The 15,861-nt window shown below is 57.3% G+C and overlaps 1 protein-coding gene across 4 annotated transcripts in view; it reads right to left on the reverse strand.

Moving 5' to 3' along the window:
* Positions 1 to 15,861, reverse strand: part of SLC37A1 (solute carrier family 37 member 1) — a 43,877-nt gene that overhangs the window by 16,298 nt on the left and 11,718 nt on the right. For all 4 annotated transcript variants that reach the window (XR_013757306.1, XM_079100803.1, XM_079100802.1 and 1 more), the window contains exons 5-9: positions 12,959 to 13,094; positions 11,197 to 11,273; positions 10,066 to 10,232; positions 6,904 to 6,941; positions 628 to 708 (exon numbers count right to left, since the gene is read on the reverse strand). Coding sequence is in view for 3 of the 4 variants with exons in the window: in XM_079100803.1 (XP_078956929.1) it covers positions 628 to 708; positions 6,904 to 6,941; positions 10,066 to 10,232; positions 11,197 to 11,273; positions 12,959 to 13,094 (499 nt within the window). In the remaining variant the exon portion in view is untranslated. The remainder of the gene's footprint in view (positions 1 to 627; positions 709 to 6,903; positions 6,942 to 10,065; positions 10,233 to 11,196; positions 11,274 to 12,958; positions 13,095 to 15,861) is intronic.

Raw genomic sequence — 15,861 nt, forward strand, 5'->3', positions numbered from 1 at the left:
TCAGTTAAGTCTTGGATGAGAGGGGCTTCTGGAAGAATCTGGAAGGAGAAGGCAGGCTCAAGGCCCAGGTGCTAGCAGGAGCCTCCCACAGACAGAGCAGCAGCTTGGCAGCGCTGTGCCTGTTTCCTCATCTGTGAGAGGGGAGGGCGGAGGACGCTTGTGCATGCTCCTCCTCCCTCCCTCACCTGTCCTTGGTCCTGTGGTGCAGCTCGCTCCCACCCTCCCACCGTGCTCCCTGCCCAACCCCTGGAGGCTGGGACCTGCTGGCTCCTTCTGCTCTGGGCCAGGCCCCCAGGGACCAGAGGCCTCTGCTGCTCCCAGCCACCCTGGGTGCAGCCCCACCTCTGCTCACCTCCAATAAGTACCCCTCCCATACCCCCAGCAGGGAATGGCCTGGGGCCCCGAAAACTGGGAACAGCTGTTGAATGAATGACTTTCACATTTGATTAAAAACAGAATAAGTTTAGCATAATAACCAAAGAAAGAGAAGAAGGGCTAACGCAAGTTTTATGCTGAAACAGGAGGCCCAAGTGTTTAAAGACCCGGGGAGTTGGCGACACGCCCGGAGCCATGGATGGTCCCGGGCCGAAGGACCTGCGTCCAGCCAGCAGGAGTCAGGCGACTTACCAGAGGCCTGCTCTTCTCGCCGTGCAAGGCTGGCTTCTGGAGTCTGAACCGGTCGGTTGCACTCTCATAGCCTTTTGAATGCTGGGAGGAAAAAACTTAATCAGAGCCATTAGTCAATCAGCGGCCAGAAGTTAGGTGGCCTTTACTGCAGCGAGGATATATTCTGTTCCCACAAAAACATGACCGAGAGAAACTACAACAAATGTTTGAGATGACACAATGGACTGAGCAGCTCCATTTCCAGGCTCCGAGCCTCAGAGGACAGAGAGTGCCAGTGAAACCCTTTCTCAAGACACAGGGGTAAGGGAGAAACACCCAGTTAAGGCCACTGGGGGCTTCGGGTTCCCCAGCTCAGGAGTGGAGGAGGCAGCCTCCTGGGTGATGTGTCCCATCTGCACCCACAAGTCACATGAAGAAGCCCCTGTGATGAGGAGCAGCGTCAAAGCTGTTTTCAAATTCTCTCCTGGGAACATTTTACTGCTCCTCGTTTCTGCGACAGTCTGAACAAGCCTCCTTAAAAATAAGGGATCGAAGTCGTTATTCACACTCATCCAAATCATGACCATTTCTAAGACAAAGAGGCCCAGGTCCACCTAGACCTCCAGCCCTGGTACTGGATCAGCTCGAGGGAGAAAGCCACCAGGCCCTGACGCTACCCAGGAGACCTGCGGCTGAGGCCAGGCCACTCCCTAACGTCCAGGGACAGGCCGGGTGCTACCACTGCTAGGCGGACCATCAGATACACACTCCGCAGGACCGTTCACCTTATCATCTGAGACTGGCAGGACTCCTTCTGAGGACGTCCGTGCTGAAATGCCCCAGCTGGGCAAGGACCTGTGTCCCTGACCGGGCCAGCTAGAAGGCAGAGGCTGGCCTGCCGTCCACGCTGGGGCACGCAGAGCTCGCAAGGCCAGTGTGCATGTCCTCCTCCCGGACAGAGCCGGTGTCTTTCAGTCAGGGACACGGTGCTCAGCTCCGTGCGGACAGCAAAGCACAGCAGTGAGGAACTGTGGGGCAGTGTCCTGACGGGAAGGGGCCTGCGCTTCTGCCCACCCACTGGGAGACAGATGAACTATCTGGAGCTCCAGCCACTCGCTCATTCAACAGGCACCACGCCTGTGCTGTGTGCCAGGCACCGTGACATTGGCTCGGGGTGCATCGTCTTGGCCTGAGACCCGTGCACAGGGGTAGAGCAGTGGCAGAGAAGCCTGGGTCCCTCAACCCTGGGACACATCTCACCCTGGGCTGGCTACCTCTCGCACCTGGTGATTGAAGAGAAAAATACATTTTCACCTTGTTTTAGTCAAAACCTGTGCATTTTCCTTTTGCTTGGAGATAACAGCATTAAATTTGTCAAAACCCCAATACAGGCCCTAGACTGGGGTCCCAAATAGATATTCCAAACCTAAATAACACAGAGAGCGAATATGAATCAGAAGAACCAATTCCAACGGCTCTCCCACAGTAGAGGCAGACGCAGAGACACATGCGATTTCAGGGCACCCTCAGACTCGAGGCAAAGGGGAACCCAAGGCTCCATTTCACAGTTCTTGTGATTCATCTGAAACAAAAACTGGCTGGGGACAATCAGTTCTGGGCTGTACCAAGGCTGCCAGCTTGCAGGACATGGGGACAGTGGAAGCAGCTCTGTAGGACAAATGTGCCGCCTTCCTCAACAGAAATGATTCAAAGGAGAAAAACAACAAATGAAAAATAAACACAGCGACCTGTAAGTGAAGAGGCTTCAGAGACACATTGGCCAAGGGATGGACAGACTGTGGTTGGATCCTGATTAAACACAACACAGAACCCCGTGCAACAGCCAGAGGGTCCAAGCGCTGACATGCGAGGCAACGGGGTTCTCGGATCTTAGAAACCCACGACAGCACCAGGAGACGGGTATCCTTCCAGCTCAACTCAGTGGGAGCTCAGGGCCACAGGGCCCTCAGCACGCTCCCCCTTAGAAGAGATCCATCCCTTCAGGGGTGGACCCTCCTGCCCCAGGCCCCGCCACCCCTGCACCCACCCTTTCTGGATTTGGCACTTCCTATGGGCCTGGCCTAGCCCAGAGGCACAGTGCTTGCGGGCACGGAATCGGACCGTTCGTGGCCAGTTGTGACGGGCTCCTTCTGCGTGGCATGGTGTTCTCGGGTTCACTCGCATAGTGCGTGTGGGCACTCCACTCCCAGGTGTGGGGCACCCTGTGTGCGATTCCTCTGCTCACCGGCCGACACACACGCATGCTGCGCCCATGTTTTGGCTACTGCACTTCAGGCTGGTAATGTTCATGAGCAAGCTTCGGTGTGGACCTGTGCTCTCTCCTGGGGGGCTCTGAGCAGTGGCACTGCTGGTCACAGGCAACCCCATGCCCCACTCCAAGGAACTGCGGGACTGATCTCCAGGTGGAGGCACAAGTTACACCTGCGCGGGCAGGGAGCTCCGATGTCCCCATGTCCTCATCAACACGCCGTGTCTGTCTTGATCCCAGCCGTCCCGTGGGTGGTGAGCGTACCTCTGTGGTTTTGAGCACATTTTTGTGATGGCTGGTGATGTGAGTAGCTACTCGTGCGTTCAGTGACCACTTGTATACCTTCTGAGGAGAAATGTCTGTCTGGATCCTTGGGCCATTTTTTAATTTGGTTGTCTTTTTCATATCTTTTTTTTTTTTTTTTTTTTTTTTTTGCATTTTGGTGCTGGGGATTGAAGTCAGGGGTACTTTACCACTGAGCCACATCCTCAGCCCTCTTAATCTTTAGAGACAGGGTCTTGCTAAGCTGCTGAGGCTGGTTTTGGAGGCATGTTAAGAAATAGGTTTTTATAGAAGGGATAGAAAAGGAACGAGGAAAGCTATACAGAGAAAGGCTAGTTCACAGATGGGCAGCTGCATCAGAACAAGGGCCTGTGGTCTGGATTCACAGGAACTGAATCCTCCTGCTGCAGCCTCCCAAGTCGCTGGGATCACAGGTGTGCACGCCCTACCTGGCTGACTTGCTTGTCGTTTTATTCCTGGCTTGTAGTAGCTCTTTATAAATGGCAGATACAGTCCCTTAGCAGACATGATTTGGAAATATTTCCCTCCCCGTTCTCTGGGGTTGTGCTTTCACGTTCTGGGTGGTTCCCTTGGAAACACACAAGTTTTGAGTTCGGATGCTGTCCCTCCTCTCTCCCCTGCTGCGCCATGGTTTGCACGTGGCATGGGCATGTCCCTTGGGCTTGTGTGCCCAAGTTCAGCCCCTCTGTGAGGTATCGGAGGGTGGAAACCCCACCTGGCAGTGCTGTGTGGAGGTGGGGACCGAGAGCGGTGACTGGGCCCAGGGGAGGCCATCGGGTGGAGCCCCAGGACTGAGCCCTGGTGGCCTCACCAAGACTCATACACAGGCACGCTGACCCTCGCCATTCCCAGGCCACCTCGGGACTCTACCAGCAGGAAGGCTGCCGCCAGACGCAGCCCTCGACCTTGCATCCCAGAGCCACCGGCACAAATGGACCTCTTTCCTTAACGCTCACCAGCCGTAGCGTTGTGCTGCGCACAACAGAAACGGGACTGACACACACCCCTGAACTCTTGGTGTCACGCCCGAGAAGGCTTTGCCTAAAGTCACGAAGACGCACTCCTGTGTTTTCTTCTGAGGGTTCTGAATCATATTTAGGTCTCTGGGCCACTTCAGGTTATGGTGTGGTGCATCCCGACACCAGCTGTCCCCACGCCTGCCTTGGGACTACCATCCCGGCTGGATGGCGTGGCGGTCCTGTCTCATCAACTGCCGTCAACGTGAGGGTTCCTTTGTACCCACTGCTGCTGTGTCTGTTCCCACGAGGGCGCGCTGCTCAGTGACGGCAGCTCTGCAGGGAGTTCTGAAATCAGGACGCTTGTTCTTCCAGCTTTGTTCTTTTTCAAGACTGTTTTAGAAAATCTAAAATTTTCATCCTACAATTACTTTAACTTTTAAATTTCCATAACCAAAACTTTTGAAATTGGAAAAAGTGAGGACTGTATCATGGAAACACCTCTAGTGGGACTTCCCAGAACACAGCGCCGCAGAACCAGTCAGCCCAGCGTCTTCCTGGTGGTGTCTCTATAAGAGCCCCCGCTACCGCCAGGCAAGCGAGGAGCTGCAGCGGGGGTCGGCCAGGTGGCAGGACGGGGTGACAAGGTGTGGCACTCAGTGGGCGTGTTCTCAGAACAGGGAGCACTGCCGGCTGCAGAAGCTGATGCAGGGTCCCCAAATCAGGCCAACTCCTCCTGTGGCCCAACGACCACCCCAGGGACTGGGAGGTGAAGAGGAAGAGGTCCACTCCCTAGGAACAGCCTGTCCCCTGCCCTGCGGGAGCTCAGCGCACAGCTCAGAAAAGATTCAAAGGGAGGAAAATGAAGCAGAGGTCAGTCCAGCCCTGGCCCACACACGCCGTGGAGCCCTGTCCACACATGCTGTGGAGCCCCGTCCACACATCGTGTCGCCCTGACCAGCACACCTGTGGCACAGCGCCTTCTGGCCCAGGCCTGCTCTATGCACTCCTGGGAGCCGGCTCTGAGGAAGACGGCCCCTTCCCCAGTCCCTTCCCTGCCTGTCCATTTTCCCATGCGCAGGCCAGCCCCTGTGGTGGGAGGGGCCCTCCTGGGTGGAGGTGCGCCCACATCTCCCCACAGGCCCTAGGGGGCCTCGGGGACACACCCTACAGGAGTCCACAAGCCCCGACACTGAACCCAGGGCATGGCAGGAAAATGGCTTCGGAACCTCTTCTAGGTCTGTAGTTTGAAGCCATACTGTTTAGTCTTCCTTAGGCAGTGGTTTCAAATGGATCTCCTTGTTTTCTTTTTGTTGGTAAAGCACCAGACCCTGTGTTGCCAATGAACTGTGCTCGCAAGCCGGAGCCACCCATTAAGCCACGGCCGGAGGAGCTCTGGCGCCCTCTGCTGCACAAGGCCGGGACTGCGGCAGCAGGACAGCCGGCTCCTTGCCCAGTGGGGACAGCCAGCCAACAGGAGCAAGGACTTCCCGCCCCGTGAAATGGCCGCTGAGAGCCATCAGGCAAGGCAGGGCATGTGCTGCCTTCTACTTTGAGGAGGGCTTTTCAGGGGAAGTGTGAGGAGGGGTCTGAGGGGCAAAGGACCCCAGGGAGGAAGGCTGGAGGGCCAGGCAGGAGAGGTGACAGGAGGGAGTCCATACTATGCCCCACAAACCCATGTGAAGAGCAGAACCGACGGGGCTGGCACAGGTGGCTTGGTGAGGGTAGAAGGCCTTGATGACTCCAGGGGTCTGGCCTGTCCATGGTGGACAGGGGCCCCTTGACCAAGATGGGCAATACCAAGGCATCAGTAAGTTTATGGGGCAAAAATCAAGGGATCTACTCTGGTTGTGCTAAGTCTGAGGGGAGAACCAGACAGTTCCATGGGAAGCTCAAGTGGGCAGTGGGATCAATGACCACGGAGCCCCAGGGACATTGGAGTCTGGAGTGCTCTCCTGCAGTGGATGGGGCGTGAGGGCAGAGCAGGCTAAGGAGCAGGGTACTCACTCTGACACCCAGGGGCTGCAGAGGGGCCAGCAAACACTGCCCAGGAGCCGGGCCAGTGTGCCCCAAGAGAACCAGGAGGCTGTGGTCACCACAAGTCCAAGGAGGGAGGGATAGCCCCACCCAACAGTGGTGCCAGCTCAAGGTGGGCGAGACTGGTACTGTCCGTACCACATGGCACATGCTGCTGCTGGCACCTTGGTGGCTAGTTCAGAGGGGTGGTGGGGACGAGGACAGGAGGAGAACGCCTGAGCAGGACATAGGCCAGGGCCTTTCTCTTAGGATGGTGATCATACCACAGGACGGGCCAGGATGGCATGGAGAGGGCCCGGGGTGCCGGCAGGAGCCAGCCCCACAGGCCAAAACGGGAGGGGCAGGTGCAGGGGGCTGGCCCAAGAGGGCAGAGGACATGGCGAGGAGGCAGCAGAGCGTGTGCCCTCTCCCGGGGCTGCTGGTCACCGTGACGCTGGGGCTTCACAGCTGAGCACGAGCAGCGCGGTCGGCATGCTGGCAGCCCAGGGCCCTCTGAGGGGCGAAGCAAGGCAGCTCGCCCGAGAGCTCTACTCCAGTCAGGCAGACCCCCGGGGAAGCCTGGCCAAGGCCCCAGCGCTGGCTTCCAAAGCGAGGAGTCCAGAGTGCGGGACCCCGCCTGGCTGCTGTGGCACAGCCCCGGGCAGTGCAGAGGGAACCAGGCCCGTGGGGCTGGGACACCCGGCCAACAGCACCCAGTTCCAGAGTGACCAGAATTGGAGAGCGAGCCCTTACCGTGGACAGGGTGGAGGAGCATCTGATGTCCTTGGGATCTGAAAGGGCAGACAGGACAGTGTGAGCCATGCTGCCCATGGGGACAACAGACAGAGCGAGACCACGGCCACCCTCCGTGCAGGGCCCGGGCTCAGGAACCGCAGCCGCTCTCCCACCGAGAGCACCCCAGGTGGCCGCGTGAGGGCAGGGACGCGTGCCCTTGCTCAGTCAGCAACCCTTCACCACCCACAGGCCCTCGGCGCCACGCTGCACACCCCAACACCCAGGAGCCAGTCGGAGAGGGAACAGGTGCCACCTGGGCTCTCGCTCAGACAACCTGAGTTTAAGGAAAGTACTGCTGAGGTTGGGGAGGTGAGGTGCCCCTGGCCACCCCCTCCAGCACCCCACCTCTCACGCTCTGCTGGCCGCCGTCAGAAGCACGTGCTGAGCTTCAGGGCTGGACACTTCCTGCTGGCTGCAGGGACCCGGGTTTGACCAACACTGACCTAAACTAAACTAAACTCAAATGCACACTATCTGTGTAGGAGGGGACGGCGTGCATGGCTGGTGCTGGAGAGGGAACCCCAGGGCCTTGAGTCCACCCTGTCTTTTAAGGTGACTGTGTAAATGGAAAGTACTTAAGCGAAACCCAGAAGAACCCATCCCAAGGACCAGCTGTCCATGGCTGCAGTTAGGGAACATCTACCAGGAGGAGCCGGCAGTGGCCAAGCTGGGCCTGGAGCAGGCCCCTCGGCCCCACCTCACGCTGTCCTGCAGTTCAGACAGCTGTGCGGGCACCACCCCGGGCCTGGTGCAGCACAGGTGTCGGGCTGATCTTTCAAGAGGGGCCAGAGTCAAAGGCTCCATTCTAAGGCGGGGAGCAAGAGGTGGACCTGGCAAACCCAGCAGGGAAAGGCGCGAAGGCAGCTGTCCTGCCAGAAGCTGGGGAGGGCTGTGGCCAGGAGGTGCCTAAGGCCCAGTTCCAGGCCCTGGAGGCAGCCTGACTGGAGGAGGGGAAGGAGGGGGACCGCCAGGGCACTGAGACCAGCATGGCAGGCGCTGGGACGGGCGGGAGTTGGGAGTAGAGGGAGGAAGTGCCTGGGCGGTGGAGGTGGGGCAGGGGTGGACGGAGAGGACCCAGAGGGCAGAACGGAGAGTGGTCAGCAGATCTCGCAGGCGCTTCACCACAGGTAGTAGTGACGACTACAGGCTAATACTGTGTGCAAGACAAAGTCCCAGGAACTGGGCCTGTGACCAGCAGAGAGGAGGAAGGGAAACCAGGTGGGGCTGGGGCCCTGCGGCATGGCCCCCGGGCCCTCGGCCCCAGGACAGCCCTCAGTGACAGTGGGTGCTTCCCTCCCAGAGCCAAGGAGAACAGGAGGCCCAAGCTCCGAGGTCCAGGGGACCACATCCATCTGGTCAAATCCCCAGAGCCTACAAGGCCTGTGCTGCGCTGCAGGGCCCAGAGGCCCGGGGCCATGGACATAGCGTTTCTGCCCTGGAGCAGCAGGGCCCCCAGACACGGCAGTGATGGGTGAGGGCCAGCAGGTCACCCTGAATGGGAGAAGGGGTGGGAGGCGGGTCCAGGAGGGTCCTCATGCTGCAGGCTAGGCTGCCTGCGCCATCCTGCTGAGCGGGACAACGCCATCCAGGATGTCTGAGCAGGAGGTGACGGCCAAGGTCCCGGGCAGCGTATGCATCAGCCACACTCCAGTCCACAAGGCCACTCCTCCTGCCCAGAACGGACCCTCTCAGCTGCTGAGGCCTAGGAGACAGAGCCTGCCTGGGAGCAGCCGGGGTACGAGCAGCCCTTCCCGGACCTCCAGGGGCATGGGAGCTAGTGAACTGCCACACGCTAGCATGCTGGGCAGCAGGTCAGAACACCTGCCTGGGCCGCAGGACACTTGCTCAGCCAGTCTGACACCTGCTGAAATGGCTGAGCACTGATGCGGGGTAGGCGGGGCTTGGGGGGGGCGCGTCTATGAATCTGAGTCTCCATTTCCATTTTTGTCAACCTAGAAGGCTGGTCCCAGAGCCTCAAAACCCTACCTTGCTAGATGCTGGTTATTTTAAATAATTTAAAGGGTTAGTTTCGGAGCTGAGTGCGGTGGTGCACACCTGTAATCCCAGTGGCTTGGGAGGCCAAGGCAGGAGGATTGTGAGTTTAAATCCAGCCTCAGCAACTTAGCAAGGTCAGAAGAAACTCAGCAAGACCCTGTCTCTAAGTAAAAAAATATATATAAAAAATGTGGCTCAAGGGTTAAGCACCCCTGGGTTCAATCCTTGGTACCAAACATATAAACAAGGTAAGTTTTAGCAACAAGAAAAAAGTGAGAAATAAAGAGAATATGCATTCATGTTTTGGAAGATGAGCTGGTATCTCGGAGTGTCCAACCCAGGCAGAGGAACCTAACTCCCCTAACCTAACTCACAGTGGGAGCTGTCTGGCTGCGCTAGCACTACCTGACTATGTTCTGCTTCAAGTTAATTGAAGAGCTAAGTGCCAAACATCTATCAGAATAGCTTGCAAGGTTAGAACAGCCTGGCATCTCTATCAAGTGTGACTGTTCAAATCCTTGTCCTGCCAGAGCCCTACTTAAAAAATTGTTTTTGAAATCAGTTAGATTAGAAGTTCAGTACTGACTCTGGAATGGACAAGGAACTTGGTTTTCCGGTAGACACTCTGCCTAAGTAAGATATCCAGCCTTAGGTCACGCCTTAGTTTTACATCCTTGTTCAAGATACAGCTTATCACAAAGCAAACAAGTAGCAAGGTCCACTGCCATTTGTGGAGGAAAGGCTGGGGTGAGCAGGGGCAGCCACGCTGGCTGGGGCAGCCACGCTGGCCGGGCCTCCCCAAGGCCTGAGTGCCACAGCAGACGAGGAGGAGAGTCTATACACCACACCTGGTGGCAGGGAAGGGGCAGGGGCAGGAGGGCAGAAGGAAGGGACTTCCGTAGTGGTGTCCCTAGAAACCAGGAAACAGTGGGAACTACAGAGACCAGGACGGGGCTGGCTACCGGGAGGCCTGTGGCTGAACAAGGAAGCCTGGAGGCCGGGGATGGTGGCGTGACAGGTGCCTGCAGGGTGCCCGTGGCAGCCCACACCCAGGGCCCCAGGGCCTGCCAGGCAGGGGAAAGCTAGGGCCCTCTCACGGCTGCCCCCAGGGCCAGGCGTACTCACGTTCAATAAGAAAGAGGAAGCACACTACCCCCATGGCTGCCACGATGGCCCCAGGCACAACGAAGGACAGGCCCCAGCACGTGGACACCCAGTAGCCAGCAATCAAGGAGCCCAGAATGTTGCCCACAGAGGTGTGGGAGTTCCAGACGCCCATGATCAGCCCTCGCCTGCAACACAAGAAGCCAGCAGGGTGAGGTGCTGCGCGGGTAGGGACAGTGAGCAGCCAGTCCTGCCTCCCCAGGGCGCAGGACCAAGAGGTTGGCAAGAGAACCCTATTTTTATTTTGCCTCAGGCTGTATAATCACACATTCCATTTCTCTCTCAGAGCTTCTTTGTTCTGTAATTAAAAAGAAGAAAGAGGCCCTTTCCTGCTGTTCTCGGAAGGCCCAGATTTAAGCGTGCACCTCCACGGGCTGCACCCAGTCACAGGAGCAGCCCTGGATGGACGCAGGCTGTGTAACCGCAGGCCAGGTGCCCGCAGCGGGGTCCCTAGTCCCACTCTTGGGCATGTGCCCACATTAGCTCCTTTCTCTGTGGCACCTTCCTCCCTTACTTAACCTGCAGCTTAGCTGGACTGTCTGCCCACAGGGACATCTCCAAGTGACCCTGTGCTGCCACCAAATCACCAGAGTTGGGCCCCAGCCCTGCTCCGTATGCACTGGGTGACCTGGGTCAGAACTTCTCCAACTGCCAGGTTAAAATGCAAATTTGGCATCCAAAGAGCTGGGTGGGGCCCTGGATTCTGCATTTCCCACAGGCTCCTGGAAGCTGGGTGAGGCCTACACCACGGAGTGGCCATCAGGGTGGCCTTCGGATGTAGTCTAAGTGACACAGGCTGGAGCCGCCCACACAGCTGGGAGCTGGGCTCGACCTCTCACAGTGCAGCCCCACCTGAATTACTTGGAAGAGGAGGGCAGTTAAAATGCTTTCTTAGGGCTGGGGATATAGCTCAGTAGGTAGAGTGCTTACCTTGTAAGCACGAGACCCTGGGTTCAAATCCCCCAGCACCAAAAAGAAAAAAAAAAAAAGTTTCCTGAAAGGAGTTGAAAGAAAAACGAGAAGCACAGGGGTCTGGTTTCCACCGGCATCTTTTAAACCATAAACGCTTTTGAAAATGGCTGCATTTCTCACCTTCCTTTCCCAAACCAGTTGCCGAGGCAGGTGACGACGCTGGGCCAGCCGGTGGTCTGCACCAGTCCGTTGAGGATCTGCAGGGGAAGAGGAGGCTGGAGCATGTGCCTGGTCCCTCAGGCAAGCCCCACAGCACTGCCCCATCCTCCTGGGGGTGGGGAACTGCAGGGCCTTTGAAAAAGAGGCCAACACCTATTTTGTATGGCAGCCAAAGTTTTTTGTGTGTGTTGGGATGGGACCCAGAACCTGTGCACTCTAAGCACAAACTCTACCACCGAGCAACCCCTGGCCCATAAAGATGAGTTTAAAATGTTATATTTGTGATTAGTTTCAATTATAAATCTTAAAACATCACATGTAGTTTCTATAACACAATACCCATATAAACGTCGTTTAAAATGTATGCAGTTTAAACTCTCTATTAATATATTTTAAAATAAAAGTAATAACATGCGCATTGTGGAGACGTTCGAGGAGGTGGAGGAGAGCGAGGGGGCCGGGCGGGACCCACTGCCAAGAGCAGCCCCTCTGAGGGCTCAGGCCGAGCTTGCCAGGCTTCTTGGAGTCTAAAGATTTTATGAAGAGAGCACGTGCTCCCTCTCTCTACAGAACTGGTCACAGTCGTACGACTAAGATGCTAAGAAATGGCCCCTCACCCTTGCTGTGCCATAGGAAGGCTGCTCACCTCTGAGGGGACCGCAGCCTGGACTCAGCGCCGGGGGGCACTGCTGTCCCCGTGAAGCGGCTTAGGCGGTACTGCCTCAGGACACGGGGTCCACCCTCCAAGACCACAGGGGTCAAGTCCAGCCCGGGCCACCTGTCTACCTGCTGCTGCCCCGCCTGGCCAGGCTCAGCCCTCCCTCCTGAAGCTGTGGGACCCTGGGAAGGGTTTCCCTTCCCTCTGACCTGTATGACTGCAGCCCAAGAGTTCTCTATCTGAGGATCCAACCAATCACCCATCAGAACCGCAGCCAGGCCTGCGGGGAACACGCAGGGCCTCTTCCTTGTCATTGTTCACTCCCAACACAGGCGCTGACAAAGCACTTATCAGCCTGACCTTACGGAGCACGTGCATTGTGTTAGGGGTTGCAGGTAATCCAGAGGCAATCTAAACACGAGAGTGTGGGCAGCTTCTGAGCAACCCCCTGCCATTTCTCACAAGGGGCCCGAGCAGCCATGGCTCTGGTAACTGCGCGGGGTCTGGGACTACTCCCCACGGTGCTAGGGACAGCTGTGTGCAAGCACGAATCGCTTTTGTAATTAAACAGCCAAACCTTTTTAAGTGTTGTGGCAAAATCTTGAAAAACAAAATAAAATACAGTTTGCGTTGATGATTTTCTAACACTCCCCGTGGAGAAGCTCAGAAGCATCACAAGGCAGAGCTGGCATCGTGATTTCCACGGGCGACACTTACCGCAGGACTGAGGGGAGCGGGGGCCAGAGTTCCCGAGGTCGAGATGTTCCAGAAGGGCCCAGAGAGAAGGGCAAAGGCGGGCCCTCCCATCTGTCTCCGGCCTCTCCTAGCACCTTAGGATCCTCCTTTCCTCTACCACGCCGCAAACCCTGCCCTGCAGCCCAGGACCCTGAAGTCAGCCCTTCCATCTGAGCCTGCCACTCCCCACGTCCCCCACTCCAAGTGACAGAGCGTCTCATATTCACCCAGCTTAGGGCAGAGCGACTCCCAGGGCTCATCCTAACTGCCCCATCCTGCTCACCACGGAAGCCCGGGTGGCACTGGTGAGCCCCGAGCCCCGGCCCTTACCTGAGTGACGACGTAGAATCCCAGACTGTGGACGTCGTAGAAATACCCCAACCCGAACAGGGCGGTGAAGGCTCCGCTGGCGAGCATCCCGAAGGTCAGGTAATATCTGATGGGCAGGCGTTCCCCTATTATGCCACTGAGGATGGGAAGGAGAGGTGACTCGAGGGACCAGACACACCACCACGCAGAGGCTGCTTCTCCCAGCATGCCCCTGGGCGGCCCTCTGAGCCTCCAGGATTCGAAGCACAGCAATTTCCAGGAAGGCTCAACACAGCAGCTCCCCTGCGGAGCGTCCTCTAACGTCCTCTCCCTTGCCCAGAATGGCCCTGGCAGACCTCGGAAGATGCCCTGTTTCCAGCAAAGTTCACTGACCGTCAAGTAACAAGTTCACACCCGTCACTCACCCGTGACACGGCCAACCACACGCGGAACCTGTCCTGCTAGTCCATCCTGCTTCAGTATGAAAACGAGTACCGTCATTCACACCCCACTGCCAAACCACATGGGAACACCGTGAACGGGGCACCGAGACCCAGAGCCAGTCCCTGCTCCCACGAGGGGGCCCGGGCTGGGACGCCGCTCCCGCAGTCACCTCAGCCACCACTTGTGCCAGTTTTAAAAAGACAGATCTTCTCACCCCACAGGGGAGGGTCTAACTCAGGAGTCCCTGAGTCCAGGGACACGACTCCATAAGAGCCAGCTTCCAAGGAGAGAGCCCAGGGCCTGGCGTGGCAGGGGTACTCTATGCAAAGCCACGATGGCAGCGGCCAGGGTGGCAAGACTATGGTCTCACACCAAGGCAGATGCCAAACAGGCTGTGGCCACCACTCACCACATGGCCTGGCCCAGAAACCCTCTTCACAGCTTCAGGGGGAATGTCACCAAGGAGCCACAGTGGGACATGAGCAAAAGGCCAGGGCACCACAGAAGATGTGAGCCCTGGGCAATCACTGAACACAGGGACCCACCTTCTGCCACATAATCGCTCTGGGAACAGAGCCGAGAGACCCCCTGCCCCGGACTGAACTACAACATCGTCTTTTACCACAAGAACCCATGCATCAGAGAGTGTTTCCTCCCAAGGTGACCGAGCGAGGCAGATCCACACGGGGCTATGCAGATGACCGTCTCAATTCTAACACACAAGGAAGAAAGTGAAAACAACCAAATACATCCAGGTCAAATGTTCAGCTGAGCAGAACCTGACCACACTCAGCCTAGAGATCCTTCTAGAGCTCAGAGAGCTGTGTTTCCACTTGCTCCTTGCCGAGGCTAGGAAGGAGTCCCAGAGAGGCTGGCTTGCCTGCCCAGGGCCAGGGAACAAGGCAGAACCAGAGGCCCCTGAGAGGCCACCAGCCAGGGCTCAGACGCATTTTCTAGTCTTGCTGCACAACATGGGTCCTTATTTAATCTCCTCTGGAAAGGTTTTGATGAGTAGGTCCGATGGAGCGGACACCGTTCCGCATTTCTATCCACTCACACAGAGATCCAGACACACCCTGCAGCTGCTGGACCCTGCCAGGCATGACCTGGGCCTGTGCGCATGCTCGTCATGTGGGATTTCAATTGACAGCCTAAACCAAAAACGCCCACTGTCGAGACCCTGGGCAGCAGCTCCATGGTCAGCTGTGCTGGCCCCCCAGTGCCTGGTGGTCATACTAACAGGCCTGGCGGCGAGGCAGGGTGTGCCCTTGCCTCAGGCATGAGACTGCTGCGTGGATTTCACACAAGGCAAAATCTCATTTCAATAACCTCATTGTCAGGTTGCATCAAAACTTATCTTTGCCATAAAAAAGAAACAATAAAACGACTTTTTCCCCTTATGCCAGGGTTTCCGAAGCCAGCACCGTTGATATCTGGGGTCAGGGGCATCTTGGAGCGAGGACTCTCCTGTGAGTTACAGGATGTGTAACTGCATCCCTGGTCTCTGCCCACTAGATGCCAGCAGCATCCTCTTCCCTCATTGTGACAGCCACAAATGTCACCAGACATTACTGAATGTCCCCTAGGGGATGAAATCACCGCTGGCTGGTGATTTCATCAGATTTAAACACTCCTGCCTTGGGTCTTTTCATACTGCAGATGGTTTGTGTCCAGCAAGATCGCAGCCTTCAGCAGGAACATGGGACCTCAGGAGGGTATGGCTAGCCCAGTCTTGAGCAGGCCACGGCCACGCCACGCTGCCTCCAGCTGGCTCCCGCTCTGCTGAGCCGCACACGGGGCTTCTGCACCCTTTACTGTTCGCAGTTCCCTCAGAGAGCTCCGCAGCACCGTGTGCCCAGGCCACCCCATGCAGGGGCTGAGCCGGGAGGGGCCGCAGGTCTGGCTCCCAGCCTCTGGTCATGCCTCGGGGAAGGAGCTAAGCACCTCCAGGCTCCCTGAGGTTCTCAAAGCTCTAAAGATCGGCAGTGAACAACAGCGTCTGGACACTAACGTCTCAGTGGCCCCATCAGCCACTGGCTTGACGGTAATAACTTGGTGGGCCAGTCATGCCCTGGCACCCGCGCAGCCACCTCACACCGGGGCCCCTCCCTCATAGCCTTGGGCGGGCGGGTGCTGCCCGCACAGTTCTGAGCTCCAGGGTGTTCACTCGCTTCCTCCTCACCAGCTGTGATAGAAGAACTATAATCTCCCCCATTTGTCAAAGGGGAAACTGAGTCCCCAAAAGGTGTGGCTGCTTGCCCAATGTCACTCTGTGGCAAGTGGTAGAGCAGGGGCTTGGCTCTAAGTTCTTGCTCTGCAGTGCCCACTCCAGCTGCAGCTGTGCATGATGCTGCCCCTGTGGCACTGGTTCTGTTTGGGACTGAGCTGGGCACCAGGGGAGGCGTCCACACATGCTGCTTTGGCTGTCCCAACCATCGGTGCAAAGAATGACTTGGGCTGTGTGACAGAGGGCAGCCACC

Source organism: Sciurus vulgaris (genome assembly GCF_902686455.1).
Source record: "Sciurus vulgaris genome assembly, chromosome: 10".
Lineage (NCBI taxonomy): Eukaryota > Metazoa > Chordata > Mammalia > Rodentia > Sciuridae > Sciurus > Sciurus vulgaris.